Below are 23,354 nucleotides of genomic sequence, written 5' to 3'. Positions count from 1 at the left end.
CCTTGATTTTTTTTCTTAAATTCAGCTTCTGGGAGAGTGTGAGGAGACAGAGCACTTCTGAATGACTGAGGTGCTGGTGTGGGAGGGTCAGCCTGTGCCCTCCTGGTTGGCAGCACCAAGGCCTGTCCTCCCCACACTCAGGTTTTGGCTCGAGGGCTGCTCCTGGGGGGCTGTGTGTGCTGAGCCGGGGTTCTGTGTGATTATCCTTTACTAGGATGTGCAGGTCCTACAGAGAAATGCTAAAATGTGATTTTCTGGAACAGTCTATGAAGTTCCTGTCAGTGTTTGAGGAAACAAGCTGGAATCCAGCACAGGGAAAAGTATGTGGCAGCCAGAGCTGGAGTTCTCACCGGCTGTTCCAGGGAGCGCCAGCGAGGGGAAGGTGATAAACCAACACCAAAGGGCTGCTCAGAATCAGCCTGAAAGCTGCTGTTCAAACTTCCCCTGGTTTGAAATGCTGAAGGGCAGGTTCAGGGATGAGTTCAGGGCCCTGTGAGTAGGGAAGAGCCAAGCAAAGGACCAGTGTCATGTCCAGGTGAAGGATGGGCTGGAGATGCCCCTTGGTGGGCTCTGCTGAGCTGCTGATGTGTCTCAGGCTTGGGAAGGTGTCACAGCTTGGGACCATTCCTGCAGGGCCTGCTGTTGGATCTACAGTCAGGAAATTAGGAGGCATAATTTAAGTCCCAACACTGAATACCTGAGCTAGGCTCCAAGGGATATCCACAGTCCTTTAGGACCAGCCTAATTTGTCTCAGAACATTACAGATTCTGTTTTAGGTGAAAGAAGGGTGAAGTTCACTGGATTTGAAACACAGATGTGGACAATGTTATGTCTTTTCTCCCTGTAGTCACTTGGGCCCAGTGCTGTCACTCAGTCTTTGCTAAAAGCAGGTATTTTGGCATTGCTGAATCTTTATTCCCATGAATTAGGTGGTTTTTTCCAGGCCTTTGGATGACATCTGTCTGGCTTCCTGGGTTCCACTGGTTATTTGTTTATTTACTTGTTCCAGCCTGCCATTGGAAGAGAAATGGTGGGATGTTAAATATGCTTCTCTGCTCCAGCTGAGGTGGAGGCAAACTTGGCTTGAATTTCAAACAGGTCTCCATGCAGTCAAATCCTTGGAGGTGCTCCTTGCTTTGAGGAAGGATTTATTCTGCTTGGCTGTGATGCCAAAGAAATAAGGTGTCTCAGAGTCCTGTTCAGCAGAATTTTGAGGGATTTGATGTAGTGTCTTGCTCCATGATAAGTTTTTTCCGTGAGCTTGGACAATTCATTTGAGCCTCTGCTGTTGTCTTTCTTTATCTGTTGAAGATAATCATTATCTTTATCTTTTGAAGATAAAGTGGATTTCAGCCTATGTGTGTAATACCCATAATACCTGTGTGCAGCTAAAATATTAACCAGCTCATTGAGGGAACTGCTCTTTGTGGCTTTGCTGCTCTAAGAAGGAAAATGCTGAGTAACCTCATTAGCTCTGATAGTTATTTCTGTGCTTTGTTGGGATAAGTAGGAGCAGGATTCTGTCCTCTCTCTCAATTTCTCTTTGGAAGAAAATATAACAGCAGGTCTCAGCAGCTAAAGCTGAGATTTTGGGTTCCAGTTGAATGGTGTCCCATCAGGAACCCAGGTTGCTGTAGATGTTTATCCTTTATACAAAGGAAAAAATCTGAATTTTCTTGGAATAAGAGTGGGAGTTTTTTTGTATTTTCACTGTGTTTCTAGTTCAGAAAAGTTCCTTTTCAATACACAGATATTTTTGGGAAGGGTGATTGGAAATCCTTGTTTGTTCTTCTGAGGATGAGGATTCTGATCCCTTGTGGTGAGGAATCATTTGTCTGATCAAGATGTTCTCAGTAGGTGCTGAATTCTGCCCTGGTTCCATTATCATGCAGCTTGTACAGTGTGGAAATAAATGAGGGGCTGGGAGAGTGTGATGTATGAGACCCTAAATGGCTGCATTTTGTTCAGATTTGAAAGGCAGTTTAACTTGTCCTCATTACTGATGACTTGTGCTTTTATAGCCCTTCTTTCTGCATTTCAGAAATCCTTTGTGCCCATCTGAATAATAAATCACCCTGTTTGATTTGCTCAGAGAGAGCAAATGTGGAATTACATCCTTATTAAGATATCTCGAGAAACTGGGAGTGTGGGGGAATTTTTTTTTAAAGGAACATTATGCCAACTTTGTTAATATTTTGGTTTGTCTTGTTTATTTTATTACTTTTCCAGATTCCAGGGATTTCTCTCCGACTGCTTTATGGCAAAGGGAAAAATACTGCCCTGCTTAAAAATAAAAAATCTGATCAGGCTTCTGATTTTCTTCAGACAAATGGTTTCAGATGTAAGCACCTAATGAAATTTGGAATGAGCACGAATTCCATCTTAAAATTCAAGTTATGGACCAAAAAAAAGGCAGATCTAACAAATAATGGGGTTACTGCATCTGCTTCCTATTTGCTCTGTGGTGGAATAATATATTATTTATACAACATTGATTTCATTAGATGGAGGATTTAATGCAACTTTTCTGTCAAACTGGAGAACATTTAATGTTATAAAGTAATGTAAACTCCCAAACCCTCAGCAAGGTTTTCTCAGTTGAAATATTGAACTATTTAAAATTTGAATAGAGCATAAAAATACAGACTTTTATATGCTTTTACATGTTGCCTTAAAGTTAGAAGCCCAGAGAGCAGCCTGGTCCTATTGCATAATGTTGAACAGGGAAAACAAGCTAAGATTAAATGTATGAAGCAAGTGAAAAATGAAAATATGAAATTATGGAAGAGAGAAATAAGTGACCAGAGCAAATAGATGTAAATTGAACACACCATTTCTGCAGGTGCTCTGAGTCTAAACCAAAATTAGAGATTTCGACCATAATGTTGAGAAATGAACTCTTTAGCAGAGTTTCTAAAATCCCTGAGCAGACACCAAAATCTAATTGCCCTCAATAACTTTGATACACGACACAGAGATGTGGTGGCAGTGAATAAAAAGGGATATAAAGAGGCAGGTTGCAATATCATGGGCACCCCAAATTTAGCCATATGCTCACAATTAAGAGTTTCTACTACATTATTTTTTTTTTTTTCTAAATAAAATGATCTAAACTCTTAGCTTTTGCAAATAAAAATATGTTACATTCATGACTGACTGTGCAGACACTTAAATCTTTTATGCATTAAAATATATGTGACCAAGTTTTAACTCAAGAATATAAGTTATTTTTAAAGTCTGAAAATCCTAAAAGCACAGGTTATGTAAATAAGTTGTGTTTTGCAGGAGCCTGATGATAAATTTGGGAAGCCTGATAATGACATTAAATGAGTTTACAGTTGACAGCAGAAGCCAAGTGAAGTCCTTCTTAATCCGTGGTCTGTAGCTCTTCAAAATACAGTTCAATAAAGTGTCCTTTATAACTTCTGGGCACTATATTAAAAACCATTAAAAGCAGCACCACATTTTGATTTTCTTCAATTTTTAAACAATTTTAAATATTAATACATAGCAGCAGTTGAGGAGCATAATTAGCAGATGCCTTAAATCCATGGGTGTCCATCAGCACTGCAGGAAAACCCAATAACTGAAGGGGCTGTTGGGAAGGAGGGAGAAACCTCTGAAACCACAGAAATAAATTGATAGTTTTGATAATACTGTGAAACTTCCTCAATTTGCTTCTAGGAATTCAAAGTGGTGCCCTAATATTTGAGTGTCTCCACATCCCTCCCTTGTCAGTGCCCTTCTGCCCGAGCCTAGATGGGGAAATTTTTTGGGTGAGAGTTCCTTGTCTCCAAACTTTACTTGACTTCGTGCATTCCCTTGGTGGCCTTGCCTTTGGTGCCTGGCTCCAGGACTTTTGGAGACACAACTTCCATGTTTTTCACTGTGTGTGAAAAATAAGTGCCTCAATTAAAAGTACCATCTCGTATTTGTTTGAAATTCATCTCCTGTTCACTCCGGCAGCTGCCTCTTGTTTTTAAACCTGTGAAATCTGGAACACCAGCTGTGCGCTCCTTTCATCCACCACCACTGTGGGTTTGGAAATCTTGGAAAAATATAAATCCCCCCTCTGTCTTCTTGGAAGGATCTGTGACTTTGTGGCCTCTTCTCAGGAGGGAACTTCTCCATCTCCTTGTCGTGGAGGCACAGACTGGTTTGGGTTGGAAGGGACCTTATAGACCATCTCATTCCATCTCATTCTACCCCCCTTTCCACCATCCCAGGTTGCTCCAAGCCCCATCCAACCTGACCTTGGACACTTCCAGGGATGGGGCAGCCACAGCTTCTCTGGGCAACCTGTGCCAGGGCCTCACCACCCTCACAGCCAACAATTCCTTCCCAATATCCCATCTAACCCTGCACTCCAATAAAAATCTCCATCTTTCTTCCAAGTCCCCAATAAATAAATACTGAAAGACCACAAGGTCTCCCTAGATCCTTCTCTTCTCCAGGCTGGGATTTTAGTTGCCCTTCCCTGTACCTCCTGCAATCCATTCTGTCCCCCTCAAGCTGTGGACACTGTATTTATTTACTGAACTCAAGTTTTCCTTCCCCGTGAGTTGCTGTAAATCAAAGTTTTCCTTGAAGGCTGGTAGGAAACACCACCGGGGCTTTGTTTGTGAGCTGAGCTTTTCGTGGGGCTGATGGGCTGGGATGAGGAGCTAACGAGGTTTGTTTGGATGTGTAATTCTGTTATTTCACATCAATTACCCAGTGACAGATAAGCTCTGCAGGAGCTGATTATCTAAATAAGGGGCTTGATATCCTGTGGGAAAGCTGCTGGGGACTGAAGGTGATGCTAAATGGACAGGGGGTGACATCATGTGACTGATGCTTCACATCACACACTTTTTTGGTGGCTGAGACAAGTTGGGGGGAAAAAGGACAAGCCCCTTTCTCTTGTCACTATAAAATCACAGAGTGGTTTGGGTCAGGAGGGACCTTAAAGCTCATCCCATTCCCACTCCCTGCCATGGGCAGGGACCCCTTTCACTAGACCAGGTTGCTCCAACCTTGTCTTGATATCCCATAAGATCTCGTTTAACAGACAATTTATGATGTGATGTTTTTCACAAAATTTTAATTGAACTTGAAATTATCTTTTGGGGGGGGGTTGTTTGTGTTTTTTGGTGATTTTCTTTAAATGAAAACTGTTTAATTTCAGGTGTTATCCAAAATTACTAGGTGAAGATTACTGGCTAGAAGAACCCTAGTGACTGGAAAAAGCAAAATGCATGTTAGTTTTTACATTTAATAAGGAAAAGAAGAGTTTTAGTAATACACAGGGATGCAATGAGTACTTCCCTTTTATTTATTCATGTTTATCACTTGCCTTGAATTATAAACATATTAATTCCTACCTACCAGTTAATGACTTTGGGTGATATTTGTACTCTCTTTATGCAGAAATTCCCCTTATACCTCACAGTTACTTATAGGAACAGACTTAACAAGGGTTACTTCTGTGGCCTTGAGAGACTTTTGTCTTGCTCTAAGTAGCTTTTCTAAGGTATTTTAAAGCATTTTTTTATAATCCTTTTATTTCCCTCCCCAACAGATGAGGAGTATTTTCAGCCATACCCACAGAAGTCTTTCTTACTGTTTTCAAAGCTCATTTTTACCAAATGTCAGGAGTGGGATGAGTTCTGTAGGCTCTGCCACCACACAGGGTTGGTTTATTCTCCTGCTGTTGTTTCAAATGTTACACCTAAAAAAATTGTGGTTATGATGGTTCTAAATGCACAGAAATTATGTCAGGAAAAGTACTTTCAAAATAACGATACTATTGCAATAAAATAGGAATAAAACATCTCATTCCTGTTTTGAGAACTGAAGATGAGATTAATTGGGATTTTTGAGATTTCTCAGGTGTTTTGCTTCTCCAGTTTTTCATATTTTCGGTATATCTAAATAGTACTGTATCATACAGAAATATTTGAATTCTATAGTATTTTAATCATAGATTCACACAATGGTTTGGGTTGGAAGGGACCTTAAAGCTCATTTAGTTCCACCCCCTGCCATTCCACTGAGCTTTTGCTGTGCACTAGTTTGAATTTTATTTATTCTTTCTTAATATTTGTTTCATATTTTGAATATATATCAAAGTTACTTTGCCTCAGTTGTGCTGTTTTGAGAGGATTTAACTTGGCAGAGTCTGGGATGGGAAATCCTGGGTGAGTCTGGGCATGGAGCTGAGCATCAGAACATGGAAAAGAGGTTCTGCTTAGTCCTGTTACTGCCCAGCTGGGAGGAAAAAAAGGAGAAGGGGGTGTGGATGATGGAATATCCACGTACATTTGCTTGGAATGATGTGGGAAGGGTGAGCTGAGTTCTGTGGACCAAACCAGCCCCTTCCCAGGCACACAACCCGTCCCTCTGCTGCCACTGCAGCCAGAAGGGTTGATTTGTACTTTAGAACATTTTAAATCACTGATTTTAATCTTGGTTTGGATTTAATTGCTTTTTTCAAAGAGAGATTAGTTCTCATTTAGGTGTGGATTTGTAATTAAAAAACATCTCTCAACTTAAGTTGCTTTTGTTGCCCACACGCATCAGCCACACGTGAGGGAAAGCAATTACAGAGCTGAATATACTGAATATACATTTAATCCTGGTGTTAATGTGAGGGGCATTGTTAGAACGTGATAAATGACTTCTTATTTGGGAGGGGATTTACTTTTTTCCCTTCTGATTTCTACCAAGACCAAGTTGGGAGGAAAAAACGAAATTCAATTATAAATCGAAATTTATTTCGGTGGTGGAAAAACAGCACTTCAAAAGGCTTTGTTGTTGCTGGAATATATGGAAAGTGTTGGATATGATGAGGAAAATTACCAAAACATGTTTTTTTGCACCTTAGAGGTAGTGAGGTGTTCAATAGGGAAGTTATTCCCCTCAGATGTTTTAGGTGGGTTTTGGTGGCATTGGAAGCACAGAAAAACCTGCATTACCTTTATCTGGAGTAGAGCTACCTGCTCAAATATTCCATTCTTTCCTTCAGGAGTTGGAGGATATCCCTGGAAGTGTCCAAAGCCAGGTTGGACGGGGCTTGCAGCAACCTGGGCTAGTGGAAGGTGTCCCTGCCCATGGCAGGGGGTGGAACAAGATGAACTTTAAAGTCCCTTCCAACCCAAACCATTCTGGGATTCTGTGACCTTGGTTTTTCCATGGAATGGAAGAGGGAATGAGATGTCCTGGTTTTAAAATAGTTAGTTTGTTTCTCAACTTCCAAGTCTCTGTTATTGATCTGAAGTCAATAGAATAAATTGAATTTAAAAATGAGAATTGTGTGTGTGGGGGGGGAATTCCTGTTTCCACACTGTGGTTTATTTACTCCAGGAAGTTTGTCCTTTACCCAGCTGATAGTCCCCTTTTCTCCTGCTGGTGTTGGATTTCTGCTGAGTTCAGGTAGGAAAAGGATAAAGAACCTTTTATCAGCAGCATCCTATTGGAGCTTATTATGCTGAATGTTTTGGTCATTGTTCCAAATCTTAATAAAAAAGGGTTTTAATTAATTCAGTTTTCTACAATAAAAATGCTCATCTCCTTTTGCTTAGATTGCATGTTAGAGATTGATTTCGTATTCTTTTCATGAGGTACCTTTGAAGCTCTTCTGGAGACTGTTTAGCAAGAGGTTGTCTGAGAGAATCCCCCAAAGTATTCTGAGTTACTGTGAGTTTAATAAGAAATAAAATTCAAATTTAATAATGTTACAGGAAGAATTGGGTCATTCTTGGAGACTCAGCCCACATATTATCATTTCAGGTTCTGCAGAGGAGTCCTTCCCTGTTCCCTTTAATTAACTGCAAAGTATTAAACAGGTCTGTGTTCCTTGAGAGTGTATGGAATGGAGATATGGCTGCTCCTGCAAATAACTGCAGGGAGCCTCCCAGAAAATAGAGAAATCTGAACTTCTGGCTTTTTGTTGTTGAAAGGAAACACTCGGGAGTTTTTCCTGTGCTCCTGGAAACCCTGCACACATTGGACAAAATGGAACAGCCCAAAGGAGTTACAGGCAAAGTGAGATTGTCTGTGCAAGAGGCAACCTGTGCATGTAGGACAAGGATAAAACTCTTCTCCTCTGCTCTGGAGCCAGGCTGGGAGAGCTGGGGGGGTTCACCTGGAGAAGGCTCCAAGGAGACCTGGGAACCCCTTCCAGTGCCTAAAGGGGCTCCAGGAGAGCTGGAAAGAGACTTTGGACAAGGGCCTGGATGGACAGGACAAGGGGGAATGGCTTCCCACTGCCAGAGGGCAGGGTTAGATGGGATATTGGGAAGAAATTCTTGCCTGTGAGGGTGGAGAGGCCCTGGCCCAGGTTGCCCAGAGAAGCTGTGGCTGCCCCTGGATCCCTGGAAGTGTCCAAGGCCAGGTTGGACGGGGCTTGGAGCAACCTGGGCTAGTGGAAGGTGTCCCTGCTCATGGCAGGGGGTGGGACTGGCTGGTCTTTAAGGTCCTTTCCAACCCAAAGCAGTCTAGGATTCTATGAAACTTTCTGGTATACAATTCCCATGGGATAACAGCGCTGATGTTCCCATCTATCCCCACGGGAGAGCTGGAAGCTGGATGCTGGATCCAGGCTCTTGCAATGGCTCTGGTTCCATGGCCAGCAGAGCTCAGCCCACAGCTCTGCCATAACCTGTCATGGGATTCCATGGAAATGCTCTCCCTTGTTCTGCTTCTGGTTTTGTGCCTCTGGCATGAGAATAATGGGATTTCTCCTTCCTCTGGTGCCTCCTGTTCTAACTCTGGACCAAAGCTGCAACCTGTGCATTAGCAGGAGCTCTGCTCCTCCAGCCCCCACCTTCCATCTCTCCCAGAGGAGCACAGGAGTGATTTGGGAGCCAGATTCCAAGGGAAGAGGCAGGTAAGGTGAGGATATCCCAGTAGGCAGGGAAGAGCAATCTCACTTCTTTGAAATCTCGTTTGCTACTCCTGGGTATTAATCTGTACAGCTCCTCTTAGCTGTCAACACTGGGACAGAAATTCTAACTGGAAATGGATCCTGTCTGGAAATTGTATTTCTCTTGTTTACCGTGGTGGTGGATTTGTGTAAATACTGTTAATTTTGGTGCTCTAATGTTAAATATCACGGAAAATTGAACTTAAGTTAGAGAAGTCATAAGGAAGGACCAGCCTGTTATCAGCAGTGCTTCTGTATTTAATCAGTTTTCCTGCTCTTTGGGGGAGGAGGGAATGAGAACATTGCCTGTGATGGGGATTTCATTTTGATATCATGCAAATATAAAGAGAGCCCTGTCTTTATTTTTCCCACTGATGAGAGCCTGGCAGTTATTCCTGTCTGCAAGGACTGTGTCACCTTCTGCAGCCCTGAAAGCTGAGAGCATCACATCCCATCCTGCTTCCCCATGAACCCCCTTCCCATATCCACTGTTGTCTCTCCCAAAAATTTGGTAAGGGAGCAGCCCCCAGGGTATAGCGTGATGGTTTATGTGCTAAACAAACCAAAGGTGGGAACTAATTAAAAAATGCAAAAGCTTCCCCCAGGAGACCTCCTGCAAGCAGCTTTTTAATCCAGGGATATCCAAACTGCGTGGTTTTATCAATTAAATTTTGATTGCACATATTTCTTATCTTTCAGGCTCACTGAGCCCCTCAGTAAACCAGTTGCTAAATAATTTATGTCACAACAGTCGAATGAGAAGCAACAAAAGTGGAATAATTTGTCTTGAAAATGGCTGTTGCTTTTAGGCGCGTGTTCATCTGGCAGCATCACCTGCCTGGTGTGAACAGGGGGTTCATTTAATAGATGATAAATCTTCCCTTAGTATTCCCTTGGTTTGTCGTGGGGACACCTCAGTGCAGTGATTTGCCTGCTGCAGAGCCAATATCCATAATACCTGTAGCCATCCCAGTTCCTGGGATTGTTGCAGGCATTTCCAACACAGGATGCTGCTTATCTTCACTTTTCTGCATTTAAGGTATTTGCAAACTTTAAATTCTTTGCCTGATCTGCACCAATGTCATCACTTTATTTACCTGGCTTTCAACTTTCATTGTGTTTGATAAGTAAAATAGAGTTTCTGATTGCATTAGTTTTGGTTTTATTTTAGCTCCTTCAGAGATTTCTTGAGAGGGACTTTGGACAAGGGCATGGAGTGACAGGACAGGGGGAATGGTTTTAAAGTGAAAGAATGTAGGGTTAGATGGGATTTTGGGGAGGAATTCTTCCCTGTGAGGGTGCTGAGGCCCTGGCACAGGTTGTCCAGAGAAGCTGTGGCTGCCCCATCCCTGGAAGTGTCCAAGGCCAGGTTGGATGGGGTTTGGAGCAACCTGGGCTAGTGGGAGGTGTCCCTGCCCAGGACTTTAATGTCCCTTCCAACCCAAACCATTCTGGGATTCCATGAAAATGTCAGTGACATCTCTCTGCTCTGCTGTGAGTTTGAGTCCTTGTAGCCCTTCCTCACAGGTTGCTCCTCTCTATGGAAGCTCTTCCTCAAACAGGGACTGATAAAGGGGCCCTCCAGCTCTTGTTCCTTCTGCATCTCCTTCCATGTCCTTCCCAATGTGTCCTGTTATCACATGGAATGGTATGAATGGCTTCAAGCACCAACCAGTTATAATTAAAATAAAAATAAGGCATTCTAAGTCCCAGAATGGTTATATTCCCACATTCAGTGCTGCATTTTTGCAGAATTTTTAAAAAATATATTTATATGTCATTTCCTTTTTATTTTATCCTATTCGAATATTGGCCATTGCCATAAATACAGTTGTTTTCTGTATTTTATGACTACATTTATAATTCTATTACCAGCATTAATAGATGTGTAAACCAAGATGCCCAGAACAGATTTATTGAGGGCAGTTCTCCAGATTTTTGGTGAAATGGTGTTTAGTGTAGCAGGGGAGAAAAAAAGTGGGGAAAGGCAATTGCATTTAGAAAACCAGAAATAAATGTCCTGACCTTGAGGACTGTTAAACACCGTGGGTGCCATGGAAGAGCCTCCTGTTCAATCCTGCCACTGTGTGGAGCTTTTAAAAGCAAAGCATTTTTGGTTAAAATGGACTTCTTTGAAAAAGAGCCCTAAAAACATGATAAATGATGTTGTTAAAATGTCTCATTAATTTTTTGCTTGCTTTTTACAGAAGTTACTGCAAAGCACTTTCAAAGCAGGGAATGCTTGGTGTGTATTCCCATTGTGTGGATTTTGGAGTTTCTAACCAGTGAACCTTTTGCAAAATGAATTCCAGTTGAGCTCTTGTGATCTAAGAATCCCAGACTGGTTTGGGCTGGAAGGGACCTTAAAGCCCATCACATTCCACCCCCTGCCATAGACAGGGACACCTTCCACCAGCCCAGGTTGCTCCAAGCCCTGTCCAACCTGGCCTTGGACACTTTCAGGGATCCAGGGGCAACCACAGCTTCTCTGGAAATCCATTCCAACACCTCACCACCCTCACAGTGAAGAATTTTTTCCTAATATCCAGTCTAAACCTACTCTCTGTCAACTTTAAGCCATTCCTTGTTATACTGTCCCTCCAGGCCACTCTCAGTAGTCCCTCTCCATGTTTTTTTGTGTTCTCCTTCAGGTACTGGAAGGCCCCAGTTGGGTTTGGGTTCTGATTGTGATCTCTGTGAAGATCCTTTTCTTTTCTTCTCAGAGATTTCCCTGGATTCAGAGCTGTGGGGCTTTTTACCCTGCTGTTTGGGAATATAGTATTTTCCTTCTAATGAAACAAGAATCACGAGTTCCTTCTGAAGCAGCAGATCAGAACCCATGGAAGTGTTACAGCACAGGAAGTTGTCAAAGGGACATGGTTGAGTAGTTTTACCTTGCTGGGGCTCACAGGGATTGGGAAGGATTTGCCAGAAGAGAGTAATGGAGAGCTGCTCCCAAACAGGGCAGGGTGTCTGTAGGTTTGGTCCTCTGTTAGCATTTGGTAGTTGAAAGAAGTTTGGAAATTTTTGGACAGGAATTTTTTGCTGAGAACCAACTGAACTACCTTCCCCAAAAATGGTATTTCAGCAACTCATGGAATCATTTAATCTTGAAAAGCCCTTTGAGATCATGAGGTGCAGCCATTCCCCCAGCACTGCCAAGGCCACCACTAACCCATGTCCCCAAGTGCCACATCCACACAGCTTTTAAATCCCTGCAGGGATGGGGACTCCACCACTGCCCTGGGCAGCTGTGCCAGGGCTGGACAACTTTTGGTGAGGAAATTTTCCCTACTCTCCAATCTGAACCTCCTGGCACGACTTGAGGCCCTTTCCTCTTGTCCAGTCTCTCGTTACTTGGGAGAAGAGCCCACCCCCTACCTGGCTCCAACCTCCTTTTTCATGTGGCTTTTTTCCCCTGTGGTCCTCAAACTAATTTATTTCAGTAAAACACGAAGTAGGAAACTGAAAAATGAACTTTTTTTGCATTTATGTTGCATCCACAAAGTGATTTGTGTTAATTGCAAGAGCTTTTGTCTACTTAAACTTTTATCTGAGGAATGTTTTGCTTCTTAGTTTGCCACGTAGGAGTTGTGCTAAGCCATTCCTGCAGGGACCCAGCATGGAGCTGACCTCTCCAGTGTTCTCTTTTATGGAAAATGCCTCATTTGTGTTGCCTGGAAGAGCTCCTGGATACAGCAGTTTGCAGGAAAGGGGCTGGGAAGTGCGGGCTGGGTTGGGACTGCTCTGCTGTGGGAAGGGCTGAGCCTGTGGGGTGGCAAAAGAGGGGTGGGTAGATCCTGATCTCCTGATGGTGCAGGATTGGTCCCCAAGACAGGGAGAGCTGGGAGCTTGTGACTCCTGGCAGCAGCAGAATAGTTCTGCTGTGCCCGAGGGAGGCTCGGGGGGATCTGACAGTGCCCCAGGGTGTCGAGATGCCAGAGGCAGATTCCTCACTGCAGTTCCCTCCATCCTTGGAGGTTTGAGATCCAAGGGGGTGAAGCCCAGAGGAGCCTGGTCCAACCATGGAATAACTGAGTCATTTAGGTTGGAAAAGACCTCCAAGATCATCGAGTCCAACCTGTGCCCAATCCCCACCTTGTCACCCAGCCCAGAGCACTGAGTGCCATGTCCAGTCATTCCTTGGACACCTCCAGGGATGGGGACTCCACCACCTCCCTGGGCAGCCCCTTCCAGTGCCTGAACACCCTTTCCAGGAAGAAATTCTTGATGTCCAGCCTGAACCTTCTCTGGCACAGCATGAAGCCATTTCCTCTTGTCCTGGAACCCTGGAGCAGCAACCCTGGAGAAGCCTCCTGAGGTTCCTCTTATAGATCATTATCCCAGTAGGACACCAGGATGCTGTTCTTTGATGCCCCACCTGTAAAGATGGAAAATTTCCTTAGACCTTTTGCACTTTTCAGGAAAATCAGGTCTTTTTAATTCTTTCCTGTTTTGGAAGCTGGGCAGGACTTGGTCATCAGCATTGAAGTCTTGTAAGAGATTTAAACTAGTTTTCAGTTGCCTGAGACTGAATGGTAGAGATCAAATCAGGATCTATAAAATATGTTTTGAGGCAAAACAAGATTTTCAAGACTAAATGAAGTGATATTCATCTATAAACTCTGATATCAGTGTTCTGCATTCTGCATGGACTTACCCTGGGTTGACCTAAAAGAGGTTTTGCTGTCTAGGCAAGCCCTGAGCTCCTTCAATCACATCAAATAGAGGAGGTGGCACATCTTTTCCAGGAGCTGTGGGAGCAAAATTTATCAGTGAAAATACCTTCCTGCATCTTGATTGGCAAAAAGAGGCTTTATAATAATGTTTGTGGCAGCAGGAAAATCCCCAAATATTTATCACTCCCACTATTGCAGATGTTCACTTGTGTTTCTCAAAGGGAAAAGACTCCCATGTTTTATTCCCCGTGTTCAAAAAGGCAGGATTTGGCCTAAGGAAATGGAAAATAGTGGATATTCAGTAAGAAAATGTGATAAATGGGAACATTTGGCACTTGTTTGTATTCTGCTGGTGAATTTACTGTCAGATTTTCTATTCCAGGAAAAGAAATGTTTGTTTTAATACTGTGAGAAATACATGTATGAATTTATATACATATATATATATTTATGGGCCTTAGGGGGTTTGCTTTGTTTTGGTTCTTTTTCCTGCTCGTACTGGTGTGATGCTGCTGGTAAAAGCTTCAGGAATCTGTGTCAAACTCCCTTTGGGATGCACTGAAAGCTGCAATTCCCATCCAGCTCATTAAATATTACACAATAGAAAATATTCTTTAAAACAAGAAGTGATGGGAGACCCTCTGCCTTACCCATGTTGGGTCGTAAAATATCTTTATACTATAAATTATATGAAATATATTATTTAAGTGAGCAAACTGGTCTGCTGACAGATTGAATTTTACCTTTTCACAGGCCAGTATCCTTAGAAGTTACCAAAAAGTTGAAATTTGGGACATTTTAGAGATGGATTTTTATCTTTTGAGTCGATAAATGGTGACAATTTAATTTGTGGCTTCTAGAATTGGTAACAACTGATTTTTAGTTCTTTATTTGTTGCTGATGTAGAGAGAATACATGTTGTAAACAAAGAGAAAACTTCATTTTTATATCTTTACAAACTGGTAATTGTGAGGGACTTAAACCCTTTTCAACAAAATAAATTCTGTGAAGACGTTCTGAAAGCCAAAATGTAGATAGTTCATTCAAGTGGTTTGGGGGTTTCTGGTTTTTTTAATATATTTACCCATTTATTTGTTTAGCTGTGTAGTCTTTTAAGGGCATGTAAGGAGAATTTTTTGGAAAAAATAAATCTAATTTACAGTTTTTGATCATTCCTGAGCATGGGAAGAGGGACATTGCACTGAAACATCCTTAAACTCAATGTATTTTTGATTTCTCTTAGGTTTTCTCACTATACATAAGGAGCTTAATATTCCCAATTTAAAGATTTCCCTGGAAGAAAATGTACAAGACTGTTTAAAATAGGATATTTTATCCCTGAGGGAGAAAAGTATTGGCATGTGTTGTCTCTCCTTCAGGGAATTCTCTTCTCATTCTGAAATTCCTCAGTGTTAGTTTTACTTGTGGGGTTTATTTGATATGAAAATTTCCCTTCTTGTACCTGTTCAAGAGCCATTTGAACTTGGAGTGTCTTATTTTAAAGATAATTTAGGGAAATAGGTACTTTTGGAGCTTTCACGGGCCTCTTCAATTTTCCTTCAGAGCTCAATGGTACAGAAATTAGAAGTAATTTTACAGTTTGGAATTTCATGTTCTTTTTTTTATTAAATATAAAATTAATTTCTGAATAATCAGGCGTCGTTTCCAAAGGAAAAATGGACACTTGGGTGTTGTGTTTAATTTGGTTTTCTTTTAATGTGGCTGAATTACCATCCTCCAACATGGGAGCTGGGTCTGGCTTCCTTTATGACAGGCTTGCAGATACTGGATCCCATGGTTTTGCTTCGAGAATACTCAAATCATGGAATAGAATCATGGAATAGTTTAGGTCTGAAAAGTCCTTTAAGATCATCAAGTCCAACCATCCCCCAGCACTGCCAAGACCACCACTAACCCATAGCCCCAAGTGCCACATCCTCATGGCTTTTAAATCCCTCAGGGATGGGGATTCCACCAGTGTGGAGTCTGTTTCAGGGCTGGAAAACCCTTTCTAGGAAGGAATTTTCCCGACATCCAACCTGACACTCCCCTGGCCCAGCTTGAGGCCGTTTCCCCTCATCCTGTCCCTTGTTCCCTGGGAGCAGAGCCCGACACCCCCCAGCTCCCCCCTCCTGTCAGGGAGTTGTAGAGCCAGAAGGTCCCCCCTGAGCCTCCTTTTCTCCAGGCTGAGCCCCCCCAGCTCCCTCAGCTGCTCCTGGTGCTCCAGACCCTTTCCCAGCCCCATTCCCTTCCCTGGACATGCTCCAGCCCCTCAGTGTCCTTCTTGTCAGGAGGGGCCCAAAATTGATTCCAGGATGTGAAGTTTGACCTCAGCAGTGCCCAGCACAAGGGGAATAATCACTGTCCTGGTCCTGCTGGACACACCATGGCTGGCACAGCCCGGGGACCACTGGCCTCGTGCCCACCTGGGCACACCTGGTGCCCAGCACCCCTTTTCCCCCAGGCAGCTTTCCAACCATTCCTCTCCCAACCTGGAGCTCTCCATGGCTTGAGGTGACCCCAGGTGACCTTCTTGCCTCAGTGCAGCTGGTTTGAAAAGAAAGAGTGAATCCAGCACCCCTGTGTTTGGGCAGGAGAAGCATTAATTGTAATAAAAACTGCTTACAAAGTGCAGTAAATGTGCTCCTCTGGTGTGATGGGCTTTGATTATCCTACTCTCTGTGTGGCTCCCTCATTTCTGAGCTTTGATAGTAAGGAAGGACGTGAAAGACTTCAGGATAAACCCTGACAGTGTTTCAGTGAATAAATAGCTGATAAATGCCCAGGGCAATGGCAAGTCCCTGATGTTTCCCTTGCAGGACTCTCTGTATCAATGTGGCTTTGCAATTATTCCTATGGTTAAAATTAAAATTGATTTTTTAGAGAATTAGATCCCTTTTTATTATGTGTTGCTCGGAGTGCTGTAGATGATGACAGTGGTCTCCAAATCCAACTAAGGATTAAGAACCAGCCTAAGTTTAAAATTTAATCATCTTTAGCTATTGCTAAATAGTTAGTAGACCACATTAAAAACACCTTGAGTACAAATATTGCCTATAAATAATTGCAAATTTTATTAGCATTGTAATTGAGAGCGTGCTGGCTGCAGATGATACCTCACTAAGTGCAAAGAAAATGCTGAAGGGTGAGCAAATGACTGGTAGTGCACTTTTTTCCTAATATTAAGTAGATTTTCATACCCAGAAGGGACTTAAACAGTGTTCATAGGTGGGGATCTGCAGGTAAATGTTGTGCCAGGGATGTCTGTGTGAGACAATGTTGGCTTAGAAGAACATTAATGTATCAAAGAAAGAAAGAAAAGGGGTTTTATTACCTAGGTAAACACTGAGACAAGCACGAATGATTGTTTATGCAGGAAAACAGGAATAAGTGTTGGTTAACTGCTCAAAGACCCTCTCAGCACCACTTTGGGGGCTCGGCATCAGCTACACAACAACATTTCACAAAGTTCTGTAATTTTAACTAAAACTTAAAGCACTACAGAATCCCCTCCTGTTCATGTTCCGTTTGTATTTGCTCAGCTTTATTTTCCTATGTTTATTTTTTCCTCCAGCGCCCATTCCAGGTTTTTACCAGGCTTTCCTCTTGGCATTTTCACTCTTGCACGTGGACTCAGAGTGTTTCACCACCAGACATTAAACTTTCATGTTCCTTTCCCATTCTCACCATGCTAATTAAGAAGATATTCTTGTGTAATTATCTCTCCCTTCAGTGACTCATCATTTTCCTGGCTGATGGGGACAGGCCAGAGCAGCCTGTGCTGCTCCCAGGGGAGGGCTGGACTGCCTGGGCAGGAGCTGGGATTTTAGAGGGGATGGAGGAGGGACAGGGGTCACCAGGAGGTGCAGAGGATGACAATCAAATTCATCGACACCTCTGGCTGCTCCTACATTGAAAAATGGAAGTTCAGATGTGTTTGCAAGTTCAACAGTTGATCTGCATTAATTTGCTCTGCTCTGCTCTGGAGAGACTCCTCCTGCAGGGCTCTGTGCAGCTCTGGGGGTCCCGGCATGGGAATGATGTGGAGCTACTGGAGCGAGTCCAGAGAGGCCACGGAGATGCTCCAAGGGCTGGAGCCCCTTTGCTCTGGAGCCAGGCTGGGAGAGCTGGGGGGGTTCACCTGGAGAAGACAAGGCTCCAGGGAGACCTGAGAGCCCCTTTCAGTGCCCAAAGGGGCTCCAGGAGAGCTGGAAAGAGACTTTGGACAAGGGCCTGGAGGGACAGGACAAGGGGGAATGACTTCCCACTGCCAGAGGGCAGGGTTAGATGGGATATTGGGAAGGAATTGTTGGCTGTGAGGGTGGGGAGGCCCTGGCCCAGGTTACCCAGAGAAGCTGTGGCTGCCCCTGGATCCCTGGAAGTGTCCAAGGCCAGATTGGATGGGGCTTGGAGCAACCTGGGCTAGTGGGAGGTGTCCCTGCCCATGGCAGGGTGTGGGACTGGATGGTCATTGTGGTCCCTTCCAACCCAAACCCTTCTGTGATTCTGTAATTTTTGTTTCATACCAAATTGCCATGACAATTTCCTCGGGTATGAAATTCATCTTTTGAGTGTTGCAGCCCTGTAAATTCACTGAAATTACTCCCCAAATGGTAGATAAACACCAAAATATGACCAAAGCTCTCAGCCACTTTCAGAACCGACTTTGTCAGAAGAAAGCAGAGCTGTGTGTCGGCTGCTGGACACCTGGAAAGGGCTGGATTTGCCAGTGTGGGTTTGATGTGTTTATGTGAGAAAAAGCAAAAATAGGTTTGTCTTTGCCAAGCAATGGACTTGGAGGTTATTTGAGTGTGTGTGAAGAGACACCATGAGAAAACAAGGTTTGTCTCCAGCTCTCCCGAGCGTTTCTGAACCGCCTACAGCACCGTGAGTGCGGTGACGGACTGAGTTCCATCTGCAGCTCATCTTAGGCAGCAAGTTTAAAAAATTTATAATTCTGACTAGTGCTGGCACATCCCTTTGATTGATGACATCATTAGGGGAGACAGGACTGAATGTGGGCTACTGGATGTTTTCTTCCAGGCCCATCGACGGCGTTTGTTGTGTCGAGCGCTCGTTAGAGGCTGCGGTGACAATTAACGTTCAGATTTCTGAGATGAGCCCTCCTGATTTCCATTTCATAATAGTAAACATTGTCTTTGTGCAGCCCCAGCTTCTATTCTTGTCAGAGTTTTTTAGAAAGTGCTTTTGATGTCCTGGAACAGCAGCTCTGGTGGCCTTTTCCTTTTATATTCATGGAGTTTGCACATTCCTGACAGCTCCAATCAGGTGCTTTTGCATCATGTTGAAAATGTCCCACATGGGCCAGATCAGTTCTGGGGGAGTTCCATGGGAGAAAAGCACATTCCAGGAGTGCTTATCTGGTGGAGGTTGGGGATTAGCCTGTAACTAAGAGGGCTCAGAGCACACACAGATAACCTGGTGTCATTTGGGCTTTAATCTCAGTTACTTGGACTGATGTGGAAAGAAATATTTTAAATTGAAAGTAATGCTGATCTTAAAGGTAACAATAAAGGCTCTGTGCCTTAGAAAGGAGAGAAAATTTCTCCGTATTCTCTTGGGCTGGGGCACAGAATAACCTTGGAAATGGCACTGAAAAGAGGAATTTAGAGTTTTATCAAACCACAGAAAGAATCACTTATTTTCTGAGTCATTCTCTGGGGTTTTCAAATTTTTAATGTTTTTTTTTTATCAAAGACCAAAAAAGACCTGGAGATTATTAACAGGCTTTTAGCAGATATTTAGAGAGAGAATATGGACAAGAAGAGCCTATTTATGGGATCTTACTATATCTAGTAGCCATAGGAATGGGCTGGATTTGTTACTACCACACTTTGACACACCACAAGGAAAGATTTAACTTTCTTTTTGGCACTTTTTACTTTTTCCATGGCTTGAGAGAGATCTGGTTGGTACAGCTCTTCTGCTTTTATGAAACTTATTGGATTTTGGTGGGGTTTTTTTAAGCATCACAATATCTGAAAATACCACTCAGTGAAATTAAAACTCGGGGTTTAGCTGTGGTGCTCAGTGCAATGATTTTTTAAGAGATTTCTTCCTTGAGCAGAGTACTGACTTTCCAAATGCAAATCCTGATATTGTGTGATATTTTTAGGAGTGGTGTTTATTATTACCTTGCAAAGCCTTTAATGTCAGAGCAATTTTTAGACGAAGAACATGTTGCAAAAGCTTCAGTGCTAAACCCATGAAATTGGAAATGGAAACTTTTTGAGATGTTTCTTTGTTTTCTTAACAGAATTTTGCATATTCACTAATGAATTTTAATGATAGAATTATATCTACTGCATTGTGTGGGGCTCTCAAGCAATATTATGTTTCGATGGCAAGAAATATGTTGCCTTTTCTTAAATAATTACCTTCTTTACTTTTATTTTTCCAGGGGAGTTTTGTGGCCTGCATGACAGCCATTCTAAGGCAGATGGAGGACTATCACTATGCTCATTTAATCAAGACTTTTGGGAAGATGAGGTCGGATGTTGTGGTAAGTTTAATTTGTTTTATCTCTTCATAAAATAGTTCACCTTCTGTTTGTTTTTTTTTCCTGTTATTGGTCATTAAATACCCTTGTGAAATGTCAACAAAATGGGGTTGGCATTATAGAATTAATATAAAAATCTTTATTAAAGCTCTGGAGCTGTTCAAAGCATGAGACACTGGATTTGAAGCAATTAAAGCATGAAAAACCAGTAGTGATGAGACTTTTGTTTAAGGAGAGAAGAATATTAAATAAAACTTCCTTAGGAAAGGAACTTTCAGTGTTGAATCTTCCAGATGTCCTGCTTTCCTTTCTTTAAGTAGCTTTTACACAGAGATCTGCTCACTTTCCCTTTTGTACAAACCATTTTAACCTTAGAGGTGCCCTTAGTTGTTAAATAAGCAATAATAATTGAAATTTGTCTTCTCAGAGTCGTTCAGTGGCCTGACTAAGGCAACAACCCGACTTAATTAAAGCATAATAGAAGGAGCTCATAGCTGAGGAGATAACTCTGTAATAACCTAAACTGTCTTTGCCATATGGCTGCAAAGGGGACACCAAACTCTTGGCTGAGCTCCATCAATTAGTGGTGACCCAAAGCTGCTGAGCTCTGTTCCATTCCCCACTGCCATCCTGGGAATGCTCCAGGCAATCTCACCTGGATTTTCATCTTTGTTCACGTTCTCCTCCTTCCAGACCCAACAGAACAAACCCAGGGTCTTTCCACTGTGTAAATTCTTTATGTTTGGACTTTCCAGTTCGTCTTTAATTGTTGTTCTTCTTATTTCTACCCGTATTCTGCCAGATTTGAGCTTTTTGCCCCGTGCCAGTTTTCAGATAAGTTGCTAAAGCCTCTGTTTGCACCTGATCTGGCATCACTGAGTTACAGAGCTGATGATTCTAGAGGGTGAAGAAAAAGTCCTGCTGCAAAGAGCTGCAGATGGGCATCACTACATGGAAAAGGCCTCCCAGTTACCCTGCTGTGGGATCTTGGAGTGTTTACATGGATAGTCATTTGATTTTCCACTAATAATAAAACGTTTCCAAGCTAAATGCAGCCAGTGGGGTGAAAATACTGCTTTTAGCAGACAGAAAAGACTGAGTGTTAAGGTTTATCAAGCCAAATATTTCTCTATTTTTAAAGCATTTGGCTCTGGAAAAGGAAATCTGATTGCAGGGTTCTACATGAGGAAAGGTGAAAGCAGTTTTTGCTCTGAAAACACATTTAAGCCAGGCAGCAAATAAGTACCACACAGTCACTCACAGTGCCCTGCACTGGTGGGGTGGGGAGGGGGGTCAGGGAAAGGTAAAACCTGTGGGTTGAGATAAGAACGGTTTCATAATTGAAATAAAGGAAAATAAAATAAAAATAAAATTATTAGTAATGTAATAATGATGATAATTATGATGATGATGATAAAAATAGCAACTAAAAGCAAGGTAACAAACAGAAAAAGAGGAATAAAACCCCAGACAGACCAGTGATGCCCAATAAAATGGCTCAGCACCCCCTGAACAATGCCAAGCCCGTTCCCCAGCAGTGATTGGCAGCTCCCAGCCAGTTCTCCCAGTTTGGTTGGGAAAAAACCCAGTTGATAGACCAGGCATGGTGCTCTGAGGTGTGGAATATCCCAGTTCAGGTCACCTGTCCTGGCCATTCTCCTCCCCAGCTTCTCGTGCAGCTCCTCCCTGGCAGAGCCTGGGACACTGAAAAGTCCTTGACTCAGGGTAAGCCCAGCTCAGCAAAATCCCAAATATCAGTGTGTTAGCAACGTTACTTTGATCCTAAATCCCAAACACAGCTCTGTACCAGCTACTAGGAAGAAAATTAACTCTATCCCAGCCAAAATCAGGACAACATATAACAAAAAAATGCTTAGGAAATCTGGGATTTTTCTAATGGCAACAAAAGTGATCGGTTTAAAATCTCTCTTTTTTGGTCTAAATTGCCTGCAAGGTGCTTCTGTGGAAACCAGAATTATTACTAGATTTTTGAAATTTGGCAGGTGGTCTGTTTATAATGGGTCCTTTTTAAGAGTTTGATTTATGTGCACTCAGTGCTCTGGGATTCAGGAGGAATCACTTCTTTCTTCTGTCCTGACTCTGAATATTCATCCTGCATGTTCTGGGGTTGTGGAGCTGGAATTGCTCTGGACTGTTAAAATCATATTTTCCATCAGCATGTGAACTGTTTGACTCCCTGTTTTCCACTGCTGTGCTCCCCTGTAATCATTTGTTTTAGCAGGTTTTCAAATCCAAAGTTGGTCAGTTGCTGCAACACTTTATATCTTTAATTAAATGTACCTTTTAAATGTTTTAATATTGCTGTGTAGATTATAATGTGTGTTAATGGAAACTAAAGTATGTAGTAAGCTGGTAAAATATTAAATGAGTAATATGATAAGAGTAGAAAATGCTACCTTAAACTGACTTTAAATATAATAAAAGAAGGTGTGCAGGTATAATGGCAGAACATTGTGAATGCTGTGAAAAAAGGAAACTTCAGTGAGTAAACTGAATTTTCTTCCCTTTTTTTTAAAGCACAAATAAAACTGATTGAGTCATCAGTGAGAACAAAAAGATGATACAACCCAGTTTCTGTGTTGAAGAGAAAAGCTGACACAACCTTTTCAGTGAGAGCCAAACCCAGGAATTTCTGTTCTCAAAAGTATTTCTTCATAGATGAGATTTCACTGTTAGTGTGAAAGCCACCTCTTGGTCACTGGTTTCTGTTTCCCCATCAGAACTGAAGCTCTGTCACCTCCTTTACTGTTGTCAATCCATGTTCCTCTCTTGGAGCTCCTGTTTTCTTCTCTCCTCAGTGATGGGATGTTGCTGAACTGGACTGGATGGTTTGGATGGGAAAAACACCTTTCCCTGCCTCTTCCTTTAACATTTCTTGACTTTTTCATTTCTTTAATCCAGCAGTTTTTTGTGAGCCACTGTCATTTGACTCACCCATTAGAGTTTGAATCCACAAGTCTTTTCATTTAATCCCAGCATCCCTGGCCGTGGAGGTGATAATTGCACCTCCTATTCCAGAGTATTCGGTTGAATCACAAAGCAGTGATTTAGGACTGAAATTAGATTAAGCCAAACAGAAATTAATAGGTTTTTCTGGAAAAAAATGACAAGAAAAGTGAAGCTGTGGTTGCTTCTTTGCCATGGGAGACCCTTAAATCTTTCTGTGCTCTTGCTCAGCCAGGAGATGGAACTGCTGGAGGAAACTTTATGGGCTGTGTGATGGTGGTG

General features: G+C 42.5%; 1 protein-coding gene across 2 annotated transcripts in view; it reads left to right on the top strand.

Annotated features, from left to right (window-relative positions):
* DOCK1 (dedicator of cytokinesis 1) overlaps positions 1-23,354 on the top strand; it is a 280,931-nt gene that overhangs the window by 135,866 nt on the left and 121,711 nt on the right. For both annotated transcript variants that reach the window (XM_027705622.1, XM_027705621.1), the window contains exon 28: positions 20,007-20,108. In XM_027705622.1, coding sequence (XP_027561423.1) covers positions 20,007-20,108 — 102 coding nt within the window. The remainder of the gene's footprint in view (positions 1-20,006; positions 20,109-23,354) is intronic.

The sequence above is a fragment of the Neopelma chrysocephalum genome, unplaced genomic scaffold, assembly GCF_003984885.1.
Source record: "Neopelma chrysocephalum unplaced genomic scaffold, ASM398488v2 Primary Assembly neopelma1_347, whole genome shotgun sequence".
Lineage (NCBI taxonomy): Eukaryota > Metazoa > Chordata > Aves > Passeriformes > Pipridae > Neopelma > Neopelma chrysocephalum.
Note: the sequence above shows the minus strand (reverse complement) of the source record. Positions and strands in the feature narration are given on the sequence as shown.